General features: G+C 48.9%; 7 protein-coding genes across 7 annotated transcripts; 3 read left to right on the top strand and 4 right to left on the bottom strand.

Annotated features, from left to right (window-relative positions):
* Positions 1–2,189: 2,189 nt before the first annotated feature.
* On the top strand, positions 2,190–3,855 carry N7518_002596 (uncharacterized protein; the record flags this gene model as incomplete). Its single annotated transcript, XM_057183524.1, has 5 exons — positions 2,190–2,371; positions 2,423–2,502; positions 2,567–2,606; positions 2,663–2,869; positions 2,925–3,855. 5 exons carry the CDS (start codon positions 2,190–2,192, stop codon positions 3,853–3,855), a joined length of 1,440 nt encoding a protein of 479 aa, XP_057044974.1.
* A 269-nt stretch (positions 3,856–4,124) lies between these two features.
* Positions 4,125–6,109, bottom strand: N7518_002595 (acyclic terpene utilization AtuA family protein; the record flags this gene model as incomplete). The annotated part of the gene is made up of 3 exons (XM_057183523.1): positions 4,125–5,651; positions 5,706–6,031; positions 6,076–6,109. 3 exons carry the CDS (start codon positions 6,107–6,109, stop codon positions 4,125–4,127), a joined length of 1,887 nt encoding a protein of 628 aa, XP_057044973.1.
* A 566-nt stretch (positions 6,110–6,675) lies between these two features.
* Positions 6,676–9,061, bottom strand: N7518_002594 (MRX complex nuclease subunit; the record flags this gene model as incomplete). The annotated part of the gene is made up of 2 exons (XM_057183522.1): positions 6,676–8,993; positions 9,046–9,061. 2 exons carry the CDS (start codon positions 9,059–9,061, stop codon positions 6,676–6,678), a joined length of 2,334 nt encoding a protein of 777 aa, XP_057044972.1.
* A 1,026-nt stretch (positions 9,062–10,087) lies between these two features.
* On the top strand, positions 10,088–13,491 carry N7518_002593 (F-box and WD domain protein; the record flags this gene model as incomplete). The annotated part of the gene is made up of 2 exons (XM_057183521.1): positions 10,088–10,430; positions 10,487–13,491. 2 exons carry the CDS (start codon positions 10,088–10,090, stop codon positions 13,489–13,491), a joined length of 3,348 nt encoding a protein of 1,115 aa, XP_057044971.1.
* A 705-nt stretch (positions 13,492–14,196) lies between these two features.
* On the bottom strand, positions 14,197–15,786 carry gel2 (1,3-beta-glucanosyltransferase gel2; the record flags this gene model as incomplete). The annotated part of the gene is made up of 4 exons (XM_057183520.1): positions 14,197–15,378; positions 15,428–15,527; positions 15,599–15,729; positions 15,781–15,786. The coding sequence occupies 4 exons, from the start codon at positions 15,784–15,786 to the stop codon at positions 14,197–14,199; spliced, it is 1,419 nt and encodes a 472-aa protein (XP_057044970.1).
* A 1,578-nt stretch (positions 15,787–17,364) lies between these two features.
* N7518_002591 (TOM complex receptor protein TOM20) lies at positions 17,365–18,094 on the bottom strand (the record flags this gene model as incomplete). The annotated part of the gene is made up of 4 exons (XM_057183519.1): positions 17,365–17,490; positions 17,568–17,629; positions 17,736–17,987; positions 18,040–18,094. The coding sequence occupies 4 exons, from the start codon at positions 18,092–18,094 to the stop codon at positions 17,365–17,367; spliced, it is 495 nt and encodes a 164-aa protein (XP_057044969.1).
* Positions 18,095–18,334: 240 nt separating this feature from the next.
* On the top strand, positions 18,335–20,507 carry N7518_002590 (exocyst subunit EXO84; the record flags this gene model as incomplete). Its single annotated transcript, XM_057183518.1, has 3 exons — positions 18,335–18,722; positions 18,785–20,057; positions 20,117–20,507. 3 exons carry the CDS (start codon positions 18,335–18,337, stop codon positions 20,505–20,507), a joined length of 2,052 nt encoding a protein of 683 aa, XP_057044968.1.
* Positions 20,508–21,150: the final 643 nt, after the last annotated feature.

Here is a 21,150-nt window from a genome sequence, read left to right as displayed (position 1 = left end):
TATACAGTGGTTAGGATACAACCTAGATCCTATATAGTACCCGGCCGGCAACTTTAAGAATACTCCGGAGATGATTAAGGAATTCTACAATGCCTATCTAGCAAAGCCCGGACCGCCGATACATCTATAAGAATAGATCGAGGCCGCGCGGGATGATCGAATATTAGACGACCATGTGGATGACAAGAAGCCAGCATTTAGGGACTAAATGTATTCTCGCCCAGGGGTTATATCACGATTGGCACGTATAGAACTCGTACCTTCCCGTTTGGGATCGTACCGTTGGTCGTTTGCGCAGGCAATCGTACCTTCCTTCATGGCTAAGCGAGGATAGGGCTTTGCCCCCGAAGGGGTATAAGGACCCGTTTGTTGTTTTACGTTTTGTTTTCTTTTCCTTTCTTCTTCATACTTGATATTTGATTAGCAATGCACTTCTTTTGTTGAAGAGAACCTGGCACGTAACAGGTATCAGCCTTCTTAGTACTAGGGTCCTGATACTTATAGTCAAAGAGTCGCTCTGAGTACTACCATCGCTAGTACTACTATCGCCAGTACTACTATCACCAGTACTACTACCGCCAGTACCATCGGTACTACCGGTAGGACTATAGGGACTATTATTATTATTATTACTCTAGTCGTTACTCTTACTATCTTAATGGTTTAGCGGGTTTATAAAGGGACTGTATCGCTGCGCGTGAGGACCAGCCTCTGAATAATCTATAGGGCGGTGTATATAGTAGAATTTCCTTCCCTATTGTTACCTAAAGTAGGTATTATGGCTAGTAATACCTTTAAGTTAGTCATAGAACTAGCCTACTAAGGTATAGTCACCTCTACAGCCAGGCTTAAGCGCGAAACGCAGTCGATACCATTACCTCGAAATCACCAGGCGTATAATCGCATTCTTACCCGCCACGATTCTACTATATTCCCTTCGGCCTATTATTAGCAGCTCGAAGCACCTAGTATAGAAGGTCCGGAAATATCGATACATAGCGGATGGGTTATCGTATACCATACCATATATCAATTCACATCGCTATTGCCGGTAACAACTAGGCAGATACCCCAGTTAACTTTGTTCCATTTAAGCATTGGGTTCGGCGGTCTATTACCAGAAAGAAGGGCAAGCCTAAGCTCTCTAGATAAGACTTCAGGCAGACGTTGTCCTGTTTCTAGGCGGAGTTGGTAGGCGGCTGGCTTCTAACCTGGGTTGGGGTCTCGTACTAGGCCTATATATGTTTAGCATATGTTAGGAAGATGTAAGGTTTTTGACTTACCATAGGCGTATCCCCATACTAGATGAGGGTTATGTAACTAAAAATTTACTGCCAGTTTTTCTGCCTATATTACAAAACATTACCAATATATTACTAGCGCCTTGGCGTGAAACAATTGAAAATATATTTTTAATTTTCATGAAAATTAAAAATATGTTTTCAATTCAAGATTTTGAAATTCAATTTAACAGCCCTACTGTACATACTACAATGTACATACCAGATAGCGGATCCAAAATACGGGTCCCCGGCCCGCGGCGGCCCTTGTGGGTCCCGCGTTACAATCGGCCCTCAGGGGCGGAGACTGAAATTGACTGGTGAGATGCAACATCCAAAAAGACGATTGATTTGCTTCCTAGCAAGACAGAGGTGCATCTGCATGTATCGTGTATGTTCCAATTATCTCGCAACTTACTCAGTTTAAGGGGTGGAGAGGAGGTCATATCGCGTGGATATATATATTTGGATGTCGTAGAAAAAGTTCGCAGATAGCTAAGATGGCTAAAACGTCTTGGCATCCAACTTAAAAGGTGTATGGTCCTCTGTTAGTTACTTTGGGTGGTAAAGGACCCTCGTCGATGCAGTCAGACTCAACCTAAGGCTCTCATAACTAACAAATCCGACGCCAGAGGTTACAAAATACCCGGGGAGCCTTGCAGTCAAATGAGTCTTTGAGACAGCAGAATAGATGATATGTCTAATTAGGACTAAAATCTACAACATAGTGCTCTGGTCTGGGTGCTTCTTTATCGCAATGTCGTAATTTGAAACGCGAAAGTTGTCATCGCCAAGGCCCTGTCGCCCCTTCAATGGCAACAGTTTCCAAAATGTTGTACTTACCTTTTCCAAACCTTTCAAATTGAATTTTCATAGCCACTTGGTGGCTTTCTTTTATTTCGATAAACCATGCGTATAGAGAATCATGACAGGGAGAACGAGAACGCCCCGCTGTTGGAGCCCAGCTTCACTCCGTCACCTGTCCAGAAACCGCGCCTTGCGACTTTTCTCTTATCCTTATGTATCTCCTTCTTGTCGGGAGGAAGTGCCATGATTCAAGTTCCATTGACCCAGCTGATGGAAGACAACTTGTGCGACTGATATTTGAGTGAAACCGGGCGGCAGGGTCCCTTCACTAACAGAGCAATTTGCAAGGACGATGGGATTCAATCTAAGCTTGCATATCTGAACGCTTTACTCGGAGTGATAGAGTCCGTGACCAGTATGTCAATCATAATGACTGGTCCCTCGACAGAAAGTCCCAGTGAGCTCACGTGTCATAATAGGTCTCATTGTTGCATTCCCATACAGTGCGCTGGCTGATAGGTGAGTTCCATAAAATATCTCGAGAAGACAGCGATTGGATCGTTAAATAATTATAGGCTTGGTCGCAAACCGATTATCTATCTATCAACCACGGGATCCGTGCTTTATGTTGCTTGGGTTCTGGCTATTCTGAAATTCCCCAATCTCTTGCCGATAGAATACATCCTCTTGGGCCCACTTCTCACGGTTGTTGGCGGTGGAAGCACTGTTATTAACGCCTGCATCTATTCCCTGGCTTCGGATCTGGTACCTGACACAGATATGTACGTTGCGTTTGATAGAAAGTAGTCTGAAGTACACTGACATTCATCAATCTAGAACAATATCTTATTTCATGATGGCCTTTGGAAGTTTGGCTGGGGCTTCGGTTGGCCCGGCGATATCTTCCAAACTGATAGAGCAATATTCACCCTGGTTCCCTACGCTGGCAGGCTCTTTGATTGTTCCCGCCAGTATGGGCTTGTTGGTTGTGCTCCCCGAGACGATCACACCGAGAGATCAGTCTTCTGGGAGAGCAGCCTCATTGGGGAAGCTTTCACCTCGCGCGCTCAAGACATTCTTTAACCAGTCCTGGGCCGATCTCAAAACATCATGCCAGAGTATTCGCTCCTTCTCAATTCTTCTGATTTTGATCACCAATCTCAGAGTATATCCCGAGAGTGTGGCATATGGATCCTTGCTCGTGCAATATGTGAGCAAGCGATTTGACTGGACTTTCGCAGACGCTGGCTATCTCCTCGCAGCTCGTGGGATTGGCCAGATGCTCATTTTACTTGTCTTATTCCCTGGGATATCAAAGCTACTTTCAAAATACTTGCGGCCAGCTGTCAAGGACCTGATTCTTGGACGCGCCTCGGCTTGCTTGGTGATTTTTGGGAGTCTTCTTACGGGGGCTCCGCGCATTGGCCTTGTGATTTTCGGATTAATACTTCAAACATCAGGCGCGGGCTTGAATGCGATATGTCGATCAATAGCTATGAGCTACATGGGAGCACATGATAAGTCGAAGATGAATGCGATGATTGGGATCTTTGAAACATTCGGGTCTATGTTTGCCGGGTCGACATTGGCATGGCTTTTTTCGCAGGGTATGAAGCTCAGAGGGATTTGGTTTGGGCTCCCATACTATGGCTTGGCCGCATTTTCTGAGCTCTGTCTGGCTGGATTATTCTTTCTAGGGCCTTCCCAGCATCAAGACCTCAATGATATAGATGAACCCCAGCCTTCAACTGCATCTGATCTGGATTAAGACCTCCCTACTACCTAGTTTGACAGAAGCAATTGATAGCACGGTGTTTGGGGATATTTGTTCTCATCCTTGAGTATTTATTGATCAATTTAATTTCCACTATGTTATCTGTCCTTCGGTGTCCCCGAAGATACTCCGTACACGATGGGATAGCGCCTTTATCCTATGTAAATCCAAGTCTCCTGGTCATGGATCGGCAATATTAACCAACGATGGTTATGCCCCGGTGGCATACTTAGTCGCCCGTAAATGAGACAGCGAACTCCATTCTATAGCTTTCCGCGGTTCAAGAATCGCACAGGGAGATCAACATGCCTAGCCCGCAGATATTCCGCCACATTCTTTCCCAGGAAATCGACGGTGGTGGTCACACCAACGCCCCGGTCCAGTAGGTTGCGAAACAGGAAATGCACGGCATGAAGACGAGGTAGCTCGAAGCGCTCAATCTCCAAGTTCGTGTTCTCGCGGGCAGTCTCTCCTAACAGCTCTTGCACCTTATCAACAGACAGCAACGCCTGCAGCCATTCGTATTCGTCACTGTGACGCACCCAGAAGCCGCAGTTAGCGTCGGTACCCTTATCTCCAGAGCGTGCATGAACGATCCAGCCTAGCGGGCCGCGACTCGTCGGCCCAAAGTCTCGGGCAAGGTCGACGGGTCTGTCGGTGTGCGCGATCGGCTGCGAGGGTTGGCGTGATGGATATATCCTAGTGTTTGCCGGAGGCGAAATATCGAGGGTCTGCGCAGATGCCGTCGGCTTCCAGGGCATATGAACGCGGTGTTGGACTGCTGATTGTGGCAGCAAGGTGACATAGTACTCGAAAATGGCACGTGGGAATCCCTGACGCATATCTAAGTGAAAGGTAGCACCAGGATAGCCCTGCATGATGTTATCGGTGATATGTTTGAGGAAGCGTGTCGGTGCAAGGTCCTCTGCATGTCGTGCCTGTGCGACGATGCGCAACGGCACGGTAGCGCGGTTCTGGTTGGGTGGGTCGGAGAGGGAAGAGCCCAGTAAATCGAAATTGAGTGACGTATATCTGTTCGAATAGGGTGACAATAATTGGCGGACTTGTGCCTCCAGCATGCGAGCTTTGGCTTCGATATCCAGACCGGTTAGAAACCACCATACCTCTGCCTGGAACCCTCCTCGCGCAGTGATGCCAACCTTGGTGGTGGGCGGAGGAGGGCCGCAATGGACCCCATGAACAGCGACACGATTGACGCCGCACTGCGAAAAGCGTATACCATCGAGGACCGCAGTGACATCAGAGTTGTAGTACCAAGGTCCTTGTATCTCATAGAGCAATTGGGATGTGCAAGTATCGACGGTTACCGCACCACCGGTGGCATGCGCCTGCTTGGTGATCACAACGTCACCTTCGGCAGATATCTCGGCGATGGGATATCCGATATTGGTCCAGCCATTCCCGTCTGCGTATTCTAGGGCTTTGAAGCCTGTGAAATTGCCACCGCAGACATAATTGCTACACTCAATCAGATGGCCTGCCACGAACGCATTCGCCAGTTTGTCAAGCTCGTCACGCTGCCAGCCATGATACCAGTAAGCAGCTCCGATGACAGGTGAAGCATCCGAGACCCGCCCACATAATACAATGTCCGCACCACCTGTGAGCGCAGCCGCGATTCCGAGGCCGCCAAGATAGCACTGGGCATATATTGGCTCGAATGGCCAATCTGCCAATCGATCGCCTGTGTAGACGTTGCGAAATTCAGACCCGGAAGCCAATTCCTTCTGGACGGTAGATAGTACTTCATCTCCGGAAACCCATGCAACCTGCACACCCAAATCAGCAATTGTTGGTCAATTTTGGGTAAGGCGCTGACTGACCTTCAAGTCCAGATTCTTTGCCTCAACCATACGCAGCACCACCTCGTAGAGACCCTTCGTGTCAGTCACTCCAGCATTGACCGCGAGCTTTATTCCATACTTGGCCAGATCATCCAGAGCCGGCTCAAGTGCTTCTAGGAAGGAGGGCTCGTAGGCCGGGGCTGTTGGTACTCGGGAAGTCATCTGGTCCACACGCCGACCGGCAGCAGTGGCCATGTTGAACTCGCTCATGAAATCAGCAATGATGACATCGATAGGATCGGTCGGGTGGTGACGTGCAAAATCAGCAATAGCTTGCCGCCGGTCTGAGGCAGAGCCCGAGGCACCTAACAGGTTAGCTGGAGTACATCATGAGTGCAAGTAAACTAACCTGCAATGCGAACGGGTCGACCCTTGTATGCCATTGTGCGTTAACCAGTATTGTCTTGTTTCCTTGAACACAGAGGTAGAATAATATATGATGCAATAGAGGATTGAGCTTATGTTTTCTTCCTCGCGTCGCTTGTGTTGCACCGAGGTGGTTGTGTCCCTCGGCTGGGAATGCGGGGTTGATAGAATAAATGACAAAGAAATCTATGTCGTCTCTGGTGTTTGACGAAGTTGTTTGACGAAGTAAGGGGGAAATCTGAGTCATATTCTGCCCCCCAAAAGTGATCTCGTTCGGTCATTGGCTTATTGAAGCCTCTGGGTCTGAGTGGTAGGGACAAGAGCCCAAGTCCCATGCGATATAAGCTAATTACCGTGTTGAGACTAGCGTGTTGGTATACTTCATCTCATCTCCAAAGGTCACAACTTCAAGTACTGCCTCTTGTTGATTGATTATGATTTATTGTATCGTCTGACATTTGAGAACCATATTTTGAGGATATCATTGAAGGATTGAAGGCAACAACGCTGATGGTAACGCTCGAGTGATTCTTGATAACTCCATACATGCATAAAGGAAACATCCATGGCGGCAAATCGCAAATTATTTACGACGCCTCGAGTTGGTCGGCATTTCTTCAAAGGCGTCATCGTCATCGTCATCGTCATCAATACCATCGCTGATGACACTCATGTTACGGGTGGAGCGGCTAGGTCGTGATGACTGAGGTGCGCTGGCCTGGGAAGCGGAGAAGTTGAGCGTAGACTGAGCTGTCTTACCACGCGCAGGGGCTCGCCGAGAAGCAGTCCCGCCAACGGTAACCGATGACGGAGCTGGCGAGGCAGCAGCATGTCCACCGCGACGCTGGGTCGTAGTTTTCGCAGGGGCAGCTTTCCGTGGCTTCGCGGTAGTAGTAGATCGAGGCTGCTTAACGAACAGTGCCTGCGAATCATCATCATCATCATCGGAAATGACATCGGCTATAACATCGTCGTCATCATCATCCAGCATAATCACGTCTGATTCTTCGTCTGAGACGGCTTGCTTTCTGCGACCCTTCGTGGTCGTTTTTTCTGGAATAACTTTGGCCTTGGTGGTTCGCGCACTGGCCGCTGCACCTCGACCACGACCCCTACCACGACCCCGAGTAGAAGCCGCGGCACGACCACGAGCGGGCACTGTCCCATCTTCTCCAGCCTCTTCCTCTGCTGGATCCCCACCTTCGTTGTCAGAATGAATAAGTGCACCAGGCTGATCTTCCCACACGCCATCAAACTCGGAATCCCAACCATCTGGCTTGGGCTTGAAGCGCTTCTTTCCGCGAGTTCGCTTCTTCACGCCCTTTGAAAACATGCTTTCCATCTGACTGCGATATTTCTCCATAGCAGTCACTAGCGAGCTTTGTTCTCTCTCCTCGTCATCCATATCGTCCTCCTCACGATCTAAGGCCAACAGGTGTTTGACCTGGCTCTCGAGGGATTCATTGACGAACATCTCCATTGCATGCTTATCATCCTTGTCAATGAATTGGGCAACAGCATCTCCGAAAGAATTCTGCGGCAGGATACTTAATGACTGTGATGAGAGGAACTCGCGCACTAGCTGTTCGACTTGCACAGTGTCAAGAGCTGACAGATGAGAAACGGTAGATTCATCAACGGATTTATCATCCTTGCGCGAAGTAGAAGCAGCTTTTTTCTTGCGGTAGAATTGCACCACATCGTTCACGTTAGCGACCTTACCAATGAAGCGGTTGGAGAATCGCTGTGGGTTTTCACAATCGTAGCTACCTCCTTCAGGCGTAGAAGTTTCCACGCGGAGGCGAACGAGAGGAAGCGGAGCTTCCGGTGTGCCATCCTCATCCTCAACGATGCGATCCCCTTGCATCTCCAGCCATTCTGCATTGGCTTCTTCAATCAGCTCTTCGACAATGGACATTAGGAACCGAGTTACTTCTGTGCGGTTGTTCTCCTTGCGCGCAAGCTTTTGGGCTCCTTTTTCTTCGGATAATATAATTTCCCGCATCACAAATGGTCGCACCGTCTTCAATCGGATAGGTTCGTTTTTAAATTCTCGGCCCGTTATGCTCAAAATCGAGACTTGCTTTGGAACAGCCTCCCCTGGTACCAAGGATGTTGCGACAGAGGATCCTGGTTGCATAACATGAAATTTAGTCTCTGGATTGAGCCTAGGATCAATCAGGCATTCGTGTTCGTGCCCCCAGACGACCAAATCAAGAAATTCGGGAAGAAAGTTCTCTGGTAGGTAACTAGTTTCTGTATGGGCATGATGGTTCTGATGCACAGACATCAAATTGAACCAGTCACTTTTCTGCACAGACGGTTGGAAGAATTTAACCTTGCCATCGCGAAAGGTACGGAACAGTCGCTCGTCTCGAACGTTACTCATTCCGTACAGCGCAAGCTTTGTCCGGCCTTTCTGTAGCAAGACAGGCTTGATTTGGATGTTATCTGACTCCGGAGTCCGGCCGTAGTAGTTGAGAAGGCCGGACACTTGCAGTAAATCTAGTGCGGCCAGATGACCCTCTCCCGAGGGGTCGTCGTGATTCCCGTGGATGGAGAAGATAGGAATCGCCACGTTGATATCCAGGTCCTCGTAGTTGACATGATTGAACGCCCCCTGGAAATTCTCACTTGCATCGCTGAGCATCTCCAGCTCACACGGCTTGTCTCCGAAACAGTTCATGCGAATCGACCGCATGACCTGGTACATGGATTTTCGCGACGGCTTATTCTCATGGAACAAGTCTCCAGCCAGGAGAACCATATCAACGTCCCGTTCCTTGGCCAAACACATTATTTCGTGGAAGCTCTTCCAGCTGTCGTCCCCACGGATGGGATCTCGCTCGTTGTAACCGACATGATTATCGGTGGAGATGAGAATTCGAATAGTTTCAGCCTCTGTACGGAGATCAGTAAGCTGAATATAGATTCAGTATCGAGAATGTCTTACCATTTGCTCCAGGCATCTTAAGTCGACCGAATTCACGTGTCTCACCCAGCTCTGGCGTTTATGTGGGGTACTGGGGTTCGTGCGGCACCAGAAGGAAATAACTCGAAAAGATACGGTGGATCAATGAGCTATTCCAGGGGAATCATATCAACTTCACAACCAAGTTGTACTGAGAGAGTTGATGATACCTGAGGGCTCGCTGGTTTGGCTTCTGTCGCGTCGTCACGTGCTGAGCGCGTCTTGGGTAGTGGCCATTCAGTATAAATATTCCTGAGAAGGTAAAGGGAAAATATGTGAAAGTTTTTTTATAAAGATTATGACAATAATTAATAAGATAGTATTACAATCAAAGTAGAATAATAGCTTTTCTTCTCCATCTCGCATAGCTCAAGTAATATCCAAAGTCGAACAGAGCCGCATATCGCATACCGACGCTTTTATTGCCAGCAGAAAATTGGATAATTTGCGACTGATATCAAAAGACACCGGAAAGGACACTAGAAGAGACACAACAAACACAATCAAAAGCCATTCATTGGAAATGACATTAGAAAATTCATTCAAACAGATCTTGAACTAATTTGACATTTAGATTATCCACGTCCTATACCGCCAACAGAGGTCATATAAGCAGCTGACTATTCTACTTCTATATAAATGACAAATCCACTACAAATAAGCTCTGACTACGGAGTAATTGACTACTACTAGTTAGTTATCCATCTAACTAGTTATAGAAAATCTCCTCAGTCAGACACAACATAACAATTGAAGTATAGGAATTACTCGGAAAAAGGCGGAGAAGAAGGCGGTGAAGTGTAAAAGCCAATAGGACGTTGCGGTCGCTACGCATCTGCATAATGTGCGGCGGGATGGCCACTTCGCCTCGCCTTCGGCATCTTTGCTTCTCTCCCATCCTTTCTCTTCAACATCGCTTCGCTTTCATATAACTCCTTTTCGTCCCGCATTTCCTAACTCGACTGACCCAGGCTTTCTCGCTGGCTCGGTCGCTACCACTTCACCTTTCCGTCAAGACCTTTTTATGCAACCAGAGCCTACTGCCGTGTCTCAACATACGCCTCCCGTTGACTCATACCCAGTCATTATTAGTCCCACCCAGCATGGACATGACCTCGATGAAGCTCAACCTCAAGTCTCTGATTTCCTCGAGCGAGAGGAGATCAGAGACTATACGGACGTCCCGAGCATGTCGACACAAGACGCGTCCTTGAAAGAGGCCGACGGTCGCCATGCCCCGCCCTCGGCCGATCGAGTGAGCCAGCATGAAAATGCTCGCATTCCACCCGGACAAGCAGAAAATGCTGGATCTTGCTTAGTGGCTTCTATTGAACAATCGCAAACATCTTTAGAAACATTTCCAAATGGTGGGTGTCCTGCAAACCTGCTGCGCAATTATTACTGATAACCGTAATCTCCACAGAGGTTCTCACCCATATTCTCTCGCATCTACCACCCCAATCCTTGTCCGCCATCACATTGGTGTCCCGTCGATTTCATGCGCTGGTGACCACTCCTCACGCTTGGAGGATCGCCTTCTCGCGATTCTTCCCCGGACCCCATGCCGTTGAGGATGGTCAGCGTAATACCGATGCGGTAGACCTACAGTCGGACAGGCGATTATTCGCAAGGCTAACCGCGCTAGCCTCCTGGCGAAGCGAATACATCTTGCGTACTCGCTTGATGCACTCGTTAGCCAGAGGCAAACCGGCGCAGTTCAACCCGTCCAAGAAGCATGGAACTGTACACACGGCGAGTGCTCGCCATGGTAGTGCCATAGCTACGTATACATCGCAGCTACTCTTTCCGATCAGTCATATACATGCCTCTTTCAGGCCGGACAACAACCCCCTCTTCGTCCATGGAGCCGCAGAGCAAGGGATTGCGTCAGCTAGTGACCCATCGACCGTAAAAGTCGGCACCTGGGGTGTCACCGACCACCAAATGTTCCGCCACTTTGCCGATCTGTTTCCTGGTGAAGCGCAATACGGCCTCGGATCGGGTGATATGGTCGGTGTGCCTAACTCGATGGACGTCAGTCAACCATATGGCATGATCTATGGTGAGGGCTGTCCCCAGGGGCGTAGCTATTTCATCTCAAAAACGGAGCAGCATGGTCGTTTCGTGGGAGCTTCGAATTTGGGTTCTCACCCACCACTCGGCATACCTGCCGTGAACATGATCACACATGCCGTCTGTTCAGTGTGGATTGCCAAATCCCCTCAGATCCTCAAGATGACTCAGGGGCTGGTGGGGATGGTGTCTGGATCGTCTTCAGGCGTGTTGACCGCTTATTCTATAGGCCCTCATCCAACTTACGAAAGACGATATGACCCAGGTCAAGTGACTGCTAGATGGGTCCTGTGCCCTGGTGTTCCTATCATTTCCATTGCAGTGGACGATCACTATTCAGCCCAGCGCCATTCAGGAAAACGAATTTGGGCTGTTGCTCTCAATGCCCTAGGGGAAATATTCTACCTCACAGAACTTCCTCGAGCACCTGAGATCCCACTCACAGCCAAACTCAACGTCGAGCAGCTTGACGAGGTGGCTTGGAAGACTGGTAGAAGTGTGCATTGGGAGATGGTTGAAGCAAGCAGACGTGTGGCACGCCCAGACCCCTTCAATCCTGAGTTGGTCGATGGAAGCTACAGTCCGCGATCATCGTCGGATTCCATGGGTCTCAATGAGCACCAGGTTGCCGCTGAAACGAAGGAGATTGAAAATTTCTTTTCTTTGAAACCCAAACACTTCCGCAAGGTCTGCGAAAGCTGGGATATGCAACGCGATCTTAAGGTGGACTTTGCTGGCGATGACGGGTGCGGGGCAGGCGAGTCAATCATTATCATCGCTACCGGCTCGGGCGATGATACAAAAGCGTCGATCCGGCGGTTCATGCGCACTGCTCCTAGGCCTGTCATTGGCTCATCGGCCATGCCAGGACCCCTATCGGGTACAGTGGAAGCTCCACCGTCACTTTTCGGAGGCCCAGTGGACATATCAAGCCCGACTACCACCAGCAGTTTTCCATCCTCTCGGTCCTCAGGGCTTACGGGATCGCCTTCGACCAACTTCACGTGGCGTCTGTCGGATTTTGTTTTTGATGATCGCAAGTCTACGGAGGTGAGCAGTAGTGCGTTGGATACGTCCGCTTTCGCGACTCTCACAGCCGAAGAGGATCCTCTTCTGGCCATGTCTAGGAGCTCTATTTCGTCTGCCACATCCTCCCCAATGCTACCACATATGGATCTGCCGCGGTCGGGCCTAGAAATTCCCGGCCAACGCGCTCGATACCTAGCTGTTGGAACTCGCACTGGGATGGTTTTTGTTTGGGATATCCGAGCCCCGGCGGCCAAGTCTGGGGAGATAATCAACTCCATCTCCACATTGCGCACAATCCAAACCGACTCCCCCCAGGTATCTTCCTTGGCCATCACATCGTTGTACCTTGTTCATGGCGGTAATGATGGCCTCGTGCAAGCCTGGGATCCATTAGCATCGTCTACCAAGCCAATCCGAACGATCAACTCGCGTTTTTCAACACGAGCCCGCCGTCGGCTTGTGCAGGCTGAGTCGTCTTTCTTAGGTGTTGGAAACAATTACTATGCCGCAGGCGCTATCTGCCTTGATACAGACCCAACTGTTCTGCGTGGAATGGTCTCACTTGGCACCCACTTGCGATACTGGTCTTACAGCTCTTCCGAGGCTGATCAATACAAAAGCAGCAAGCGACGCCTTCGCCACTTAATGCGTGGAAGCAACGGGGCTGGCGAAGGCCAGCGCTTCAACAACAGTGGTCGGGGTGCAATCGAGGACTTTATCCACGACGAACGCGTGGATATGGAGCGTCAAAGGATTGCCGACGAGAAAGAACGAGCACATCTGAGTGCGCGTTTCGGAATTGATCTTCTTGGTCCGGATATCGACGAGGAACAGCTTTTGTTGTATGCCCAACTTCTGAGCGAGGAAGCCTGCTCTGGCGATGCGGCGAAACCTAGAGACAGCGCCGCGGTCTCCAGCTCGGCCACGAGCGCTTCATTCGACACTGCTGGTCCTAGTTCATTTGGCCCTGGCGGGATTTCATCCTCTTCGTCTCCTTATCAAGATCCCGCGGACGATGATGTTGACGATGAACTTGCCGAAGCAATTCGCCTTAGCCTGCTTGATGAGCAACAAACATCGTCTATCCCTATCAAGTATGCCAAGGGAGTACGCCCACCTCGACAGCCATCCCCTGGAGCAGAGGAGCCGGAGAGCAGTAGACAGCAAGAGATGGATGATTTAGAGTTTGCGATTCAGCTCAGCTTGGCTGAGGGCAAGAGTCGCGAGGATGGTGAGAAGGAGTGGGAAGAATTCCCATCCCTCACACAAGGGCCAACGCCTGTCTCATCGTCATCCAAGGACAAAGGGAAAGCGAGGGCCATTTAGAATCAATCTTGAGTTATGTTGCATTTAATTTCAATTTTTGTGTTTTGTGTTATTGCTTAATATTTTCAAGTCTTGCATTTGTATCAATCGAGATATTCCGACTCATGTTATGGTACTGACCAAGCCGAGTTTTAAGGTAAGTAGTCTTAGCCAGTGAAACCCTCCTGTCTCTTTTCTATAGAAGAAAACCTAGTGAAGCGCAAAATGACGAGGCACGCTGCAAACTCATTCCTTAATTTGCCAGCAACGATCCAAACGGAATTGCCAAGATCCTGAAGCGAGCCTTGAGGAGCAGGGCTGAAGGCTTCGATCAATGGGCGGCTATTAGAGCTACGATATATGACGACCCTTCTTCTAAGCTGTGATGTTGATAAAATGTGGGATAAATAACAATGTTAATGACAACTGCACTAGCAGAAAGTGGAAGGATTTTTTGCTATGATGCATTTTGTCTCTAACTCCTTCCCAATGTACATGCGATGGCTTGTTGCTGAAAGTTTGAAGACACGAAAGAAAAAGCAAAGACACGAATCATTCCGAAGGAATCATGTAAAAAATAACAACTGAATCACAAGAAAGCTGGGCAAAGAATAAAATAGGATAAGCCATACAGAAAATAGATCCTCGAGACCGATAGCAGCCTCTTGGTCATGTCGTCTGAACTGTGAAACCCAAGAATGAAATAATTACAAATCATCAAGGCAATTACAGAAGGGATGCAAGCAGTATGAAGAAGCCTCCTGCACCACCGAGGGCAAGTGAGGGAGCGCCATTAGGAGAGGCGCCATTGGTGGCGGTGGAAGTACCGGAGCTAGAGGAAGAATCGGAGGTACTGGAAGCCGAGGAAGAAGATGGGGTGTTGGCACCGCTCTTCACCTCAAACTTGACATTGGTAATCTCTTTGCCGGTGTAGTCATACACCTTCTGGGGAATGGTGGTGGCGGAGACCGAAACCAACTTGCCAACGGGGGCATCGGGCAGGCCGTTCTTAATGTAGTCCGAGACCTTGGAAGGGACCTCGGGCAAATCCCAGGCGTTGTAAAAGGACTTGCGCTGGATAAGTGAGGTACTGCACGTCTCGGCCTTAACACTGGTTTGTGTGGCGTTGCTTGACATGATGCGGTCAATATCCAGCTTGTTGAGCTGTTTCTGGAAGTTGTCATAGTCGATAAGAGTGGTCACGGTCTTGGAGTCGTTGATCTTGACCAGGCCGTACAGATTGCTCTCCTGGGTCCATTCATAAACGAGACCACCAGAGAAAGCCTGGGTCATCTCCACGCCGTAGAGGGCCTGGACTTCGGTGAAGATACGGGGCTTGACATCGTTACAGCCGTACTCGGAGAAGAAAACGGGGATAGTGGCGTTGGTGAAGTCCTCGGTTAGGACATCGAAGCCGCTGGTCTTGTAGGAGGAGTCACCGCACCAAGAGTAGGAGTTGAGGCCGAAGAAGTCGGCACGGGAAGAGGTCGAATTCTTGAGATCACACTCGAAGTAGTGAATAGTGTCCATCAAGATGTTACGAATATCGGCAGCGGAGTATCCAACGGGGATGGCGCGCTTAGAGTTCTTGGCGATGTAGTCCTTCATATCACGAACGATGGCACGGACATACTTGGGAGCCATGTAAGTGGCATCCTCATTAATCACCTCGTTGCCAGCGAAGAAGCCCAGGACGTTGTCGTAGTTCTTGAAGCCCTCGATAACACCGAATACCTGCTTGTAGTAGATGGCACTGTAGGTGGTCCAAGGGGCACTGCGGTCTAGATAACCACCGGGCAGGGGGTTGCTGACATCGAGAATCATGTAGATACCGGCAGCGTTGAAGATGGACGCGCACTTGTCGTGGTTGAGAGAGGGTTCCAGGTTGTACACACGGATGGTGTTGACCTATGGAGATAAGTTGCTGTCCGGCAAGGAAGACGGGGTCCAGACTTACACCCAGGCGCTGCATGAGGGCAGCATCGCGCAGGCAGACATCTGCATCGCTCAGAGGATCAAGCTTCGTAGTGAAACCAGATTCACCACCGGGCTGGTAACTATTGAGGGGTCAGCCACTGTAGAATGTGCGGGGTAAGAAACAGGCAAGAAAAAGGCAAGGAAGTCTTACTCAACACCGATAATCTGGAAACGATCCTTGGTCTTGGAGTCAACAAAGTCCTTGCCGCTGACTTCGAGTGGATTCAAAGCAGCCGCGGCGCTAGCGAGCGCACACACGGATGCGAAGAGACGAGTGTAAGACTAAGTAAGAAGTCAGCTTTTGGTCATAATAGAGTTGCGACAGGTACATACGATCATTGTGAAATCAAGTGGGTATAGAAAATCAATAAAATAGAGAGGGAATGACTTGAGGCGGGGGATATACGAGATGATATGTGATAACGAGGGACAGCGCAACGGCGCGAAATGGGGAAGGAACGACTGAAATCAAAGGAAAGAGGAAGAAAGGGAATCAAAGGAGTTAAATGGCTTTTGAGGTAATTTTAATCTACTCTGTAGAGCTACCCAATTGATCGTCAGTGTCAATTTTGTGGAGAATCGCAGTCCCTGAACAAATAATAGGGGTCTTGGGGGGTCTTGGAGGGTCTTGGGAGAGCCTTGGAGGTTTCACATCTTCGTTTCACTATATCCAGTATATTGCTGTGCAGTCCTCTATGATAGTAGTAGCATACTATTAATTACATTCATGTATTCCAAGCGATTAAATGTCCATTTCTATTTTCTTTCCCGTTTCCCTTCCTTTTCCTCCGAAGACGAATTGGTGGGCCAAGTCTGGCCAAGAATCCCACTCAGGGCCAAGATGTCCTTTAATAGTGATTGCTTGGACCACCTCTGGGCAATCTGGGCTGTATTGAAATGCCAAACTCAGGGGTATGGGCACGGAAATAAGTCTCGATGCTGTAATTTATAAAGTTAGTGGTGAGATTATGCCCAAATGTGGTTAATTAATCCGCAGTTATTTAACTAGTTAGTTAGTTAGTTGGTTGGTTAGTTAGTTAGTTAGTTAGTTAGGGCTTGGAAATAGTGGCCTTGTCTTTCAGGTGTCCGATGCCACCTGCCTAAATTGGAATATCTACTTCATACATAACCTCTTATTCACTCTTCCTTTAGATACTACTCTCACTCTATGTATCCTCTCCCACTATGACCGTTTCCAACTGGAACAATTCAAAGTTAAAAAGTCTTGGAATCAACGTATGTCTTGGCAATAGATAGCGGACAGAAAGCCCCCTTGGCTCCGGACCTCCTATCCAACCAGTCTCTCTCTGACCTCTACTCTGTACTACTCGTACTCATCCATTCGCTTAGCTTCCTCTTCTTCTTCCTGCTTCTAATTCACATCCACATATCAACTGGGGACTAGAAATTGCACAAGATGTCAATACTTACCTGTGGAAATTCCTCGTCTTACATAGCCGCTGTGGTGTGCACAAAATGGAAGAACCATAAAATATCTTCTTATTTTTTAATATACGCAATACTCACGGCCATATTACTGTAAGCTTATCTTTCTATGATTGATGTTGGAAGGTTTTGTGAGGTTGTTACGGAGTAATTCTAACAATTGACCAGTCTATAGATGTCTTCCTTAAAGAAAATAAAAATAGATATACTTCAGAGGGAAGAAGCCAAAAGAAAGAGGTAGCTTTAGATTGGTGGTATCTCTTCTGCTCCATCCAATTGGAATGTTTGGCAATGGATCGCCATCAATCCGTCCAACTTACATAGTAGCCTTCATCCACACCTCTTTGTCCGCTTCCCCCACGGATGTTGGGCAACGAACGTACTAGTTCTCCGCGATATAAATTATGTCATACAAATTTGAGAATTCCATCTGTCTAAAATACAAGTTGTTGAGGGGTCAGGTCCAGTTGTCTATTCGATGTTGTCGTCGGTGCCAGTCTTGGGGCCAGCAGATTGACCACCATCAAGTGCGATAAGCTCGGCGAGAATTTCGAGGGTTTCCCTGGGAACGGTCTTGTCGTAAATTCCGATCAAGTCCTGAGTAATTACAGTAGTTAGAATGATGAAGAAGACGATGAATGCAATATGTGACATCGGCAATGGCTTGTACTTACCTGAGGCTGGGGGTAGACCTTCAATGCTTTCCAGAAGGCAATAGCTGCTTCGACTTGGGAGCCTGGATATGTAGTTAGCGACCTGTTGATTCCGGTTGCGACTTGTAATCGATATCTCCATCCCATCATTCGGGATCGAGATAGAATGAGAAAATGGATTCGATTTACCTTCCGAAGCACAAAGAGATTCGCCCAATGCGACTTGGCTCATAAAGAAGCTTTCTTTCTCTTCGAGATCTGTTGGAAGTTCACCGTTCCTCTTCACTTGTTCGAGCGCATTCTTGAGCTCTGCGGCCCTGGCTGCGGCGCCGGCCTCGGCTTCCTGTTTCGCGGTTTGTGCGACCTTCTTGTTGTTCTTCTTCAGCGATTTGCGGAAGTTCGGATCGCTTTGACGCTTGTAATCGAAATAAACGGCGTAGGCTGGTACAAAGGGTTAATAATTGAAAAACGCGGCGAGACGAATGCTACATACCGAGAACTCCCGTCAGAAGTGTGCCGGCGACGATGGCGGTGTTTCGGAAAGCCATAGCGAAGATGTGGGATGATATCTAATTAAACGTATCGGATTTTCTCAGCCTGGCAATGTATGGGACTTTGAGAGGCGATAGTGGTTGAGTGGTAGTTGGGTGATAAAAATGTTTCAAGGATGTCCAGATGTCCGGAGCCCATGGATTATATAATCATACCCACAGCCCGAGCGTCATCCCCTTGACCTCCCGAGACGACTCCATTCCTTGATTATTGCTGCATTGCTAAGTGAAATCACCATGGAAGGCCGAGGATTGACTCTGAGGAGCAAGACTCGTCGGCAGCGCCCTCAGATCAGTGCTCCTAAGCCCATATCCGGTCCTCTACCTCCCAATACCAGGTCTCCCGATGCAGGCCCATCCGCAATCCCCACACGTGAGCGGGCACCTCAGAACGATGCGACCTCGGATTTAGTGAAACGGCGATACTCGAGTCGATTCAATGGCGCACCTGAATCTGATGGCAATGTTCCTCCTGTTCCGGCACTTCCAAATCAGATGCCCGGAGGACATAGCGGATTAGCACCGGCATCTATTCCGAGACTACCATCACCATCGGACCCGAATTCACCAGCACCGAAAGTCGACCTCAATGCTCTACGAGATCCCAGTCTTCCAGTCGATCGATGTTAGAGCTCCCTGGCCGCCGCTGTGTGCTTATTCAAGCTAACCAGGAGTTTCCGATATTAGATGTGGCCAGTCTTCTCGCCAACGCGTCCGAGGAAGACATCCAAAAGTATCAAGAAAGCCTACGCAAAGTCAAAAACCGAACATCCACCGATCTACAGCAAAATGTCTATCAGAATCGCACACAATTTATCAAAATCAGTAAAGAGGCGGAGAAGCTCAAGGATGAAATGCGGACCCTCCGTACCCTCATGGCGGAACTAACAACGGCGCTCGGACAAACAAGCGTAGGAAACTCACCTAATCCCATGTCACCGATGGAGGAGTCTTTCCCCAAACGAAATGCGAATCGGAGCTCGGTCGCCAACCTTGAGAACATGTGGAGCGTACAGCTGCAAACGTTGTGGAAGACAGTGGAAGGGTCGCAAAAGTGGCTTCCAGCTGCACCAGGACGGCACATTGTCCTGGAAACAGGTAATTGGGTTGAGCTGGACTCAGCCACATGGAAACCAAAACGGCCCGTTCACATTGTGTTATTGAACGATTACCTGCTCGTGGCTGCGAAGAAGCGTAAGCGGGTCGACCAAAGCAACCCCAACCACCGAGGACCTGTTCCGACGAGGCTAGTGGCAGAAGATTGCTGGCTTCTTAATGATGTTGATATGATTGATCTTGGGGCCAATTTGGGAACAGGGCAAGCGCGCGAAGAGGCTTTGGAGCGGGGCATTGGAAGATCGATCAGCATCCGCGTGGGTAACAAGCCCTTTACATATCGCCATGACGACGTTGGATCGAAACAGGAACTACTGGCAACATTCCGCAAAACAGTCGAGGACCTACGTCGAACCATGCGCTCGGAAACCGAAGCGGCCAGCAAGCCCTTCGAAGCATACGGATATCTGGCTGGTCGGCACCTTTCCCATTCGCAAAAGCCCGAGTCTTTTGACCTCTCTGATACCCCAAGAGACAAACCTGATCTGCGCATTGATGTGGACGGGAAACAGCAGAACCTCCGCTGGGTTGAAGGGCAGGTGGACGAGCTTGATATAGATATTGCGCTCCAGCGATTCGAGGCGTCTGTGTACAGCATCGAGCGACTAAGGAAAATGGCCAAGGGTCTCAAGGGCAACAGCATTGCACAAGACGTCATCAATTTCAAGGTCGATGGGCGAGCGACTCGGCTTGCTGGCATTCTCTCCCGGGCACTGGTCGACAAACACTCATTCCCGGTGGCTACCAAGACTCACGTCACCTGGTTGACTCGGTTAGGGTTTGAAGACCAGGCACGTGAGACCTATCTGAAGGCACGTTCGGACGTGATTGGCCAACGCATCCGGTATGTTCTTCGTCCTCTATCGCAAAACCTTATATCTACATACTAACTTCTTTTCCTAGGGCCTGTATCTTTGAAGGTGATCTACCTCTTTACATCTTCCAGATCTCCTATGTCTATTTTACCCTGATCAAGAACACGATCGGTATCTATCAACAATGCTTCCCTGTGGTAATGAGCAGCTCTTGCATTCGTTGGGCTAAGCATCACCTGGACGGGTTCAATGCTCTGCTCAGCCGGCAGCTTAGCAGCGTTCAACGCGGCACATCGGTCTGGCAGAAATGCCTCGACATTGTGCACGACCATGCCGCTCTCTTGGTAGAAGTGGGTGTCGATTTCACAGACTTGGTGGCTCGTGGGCTGGAAGAGAATGGCGAAGGATCGTTTGACGGGTCTCGCACCGTCCAACCGGGCGAACTGGCACAGGCACCATCCGCGGTAGCCATACTTTAGTTTATTAATGTAATAGCGAATGTCGAATTAGCGACCTCGGTTTGAAATTTGTTTTGAAATTATGTTTACACAAAACAAATTATTATCTTGTCCACCCTAATACCGAGGCAGACGGAGATAAAATGCTGTCCCCGGCTGCTCCAAAGACTCTTCGTGATTCACTCTCCTAATGTCTTATTCATCCTGCGATCACGTCGATCGTGGCGCTCTGCCGACGATACCTACTAGCACACTCGCATTAATTAAGGGTTTCATGACCTATTCAGAAATTAGAGATGCCGAGGCATCCACCTGGTATGGACCTACTGCCAGAGGTCCTACATGAGGCGATATTGAGTTATATTCTATAGGACACCTTGGAAGGCTCATTTACACATTGCGGACCAGGAAATCTCGAACAGCATCTCAAAGCTATCCTCACGCAAGGTCTGAATGAGGAGTAATGTTTACGAAGAATGGTAGAAAACTTGCTACTAACTTAGAACAGTCTCTTTCGTGGCAAGGGGGCTTCAAATACACGGTAGATGTATTCCTAGGCTTCCAAAAGTATATTGTTCAAAATAGACATAGTGCCGCCGGACTTGCCATTAGCAGATCTTGGCGCATGTAAATAGCAAACCATGTGTTTCCATGGTTCTTGTTT

The sequence above is a fragment of the Penicillium psychrosexuale genome, assembly GCF_028828465.1.
Source record: "Penicillium psychrosexuale strain IBT 29551 chromosome Unknown utg000002l, whole genome shotgun sequence".
Taxonomy (NCBI): Eukaryota; Fungi; Ascomycota; class Eurotiomycetes; order Eurotiales; family Aspergillaceae; genus Penicillium; species Penicillium psychrosexuale.
The sequence above is the reverse complement of the archived record's forward strand: the minus strand, read 5'-3'. Positions and strand labels throughout refer to the sequence as shown.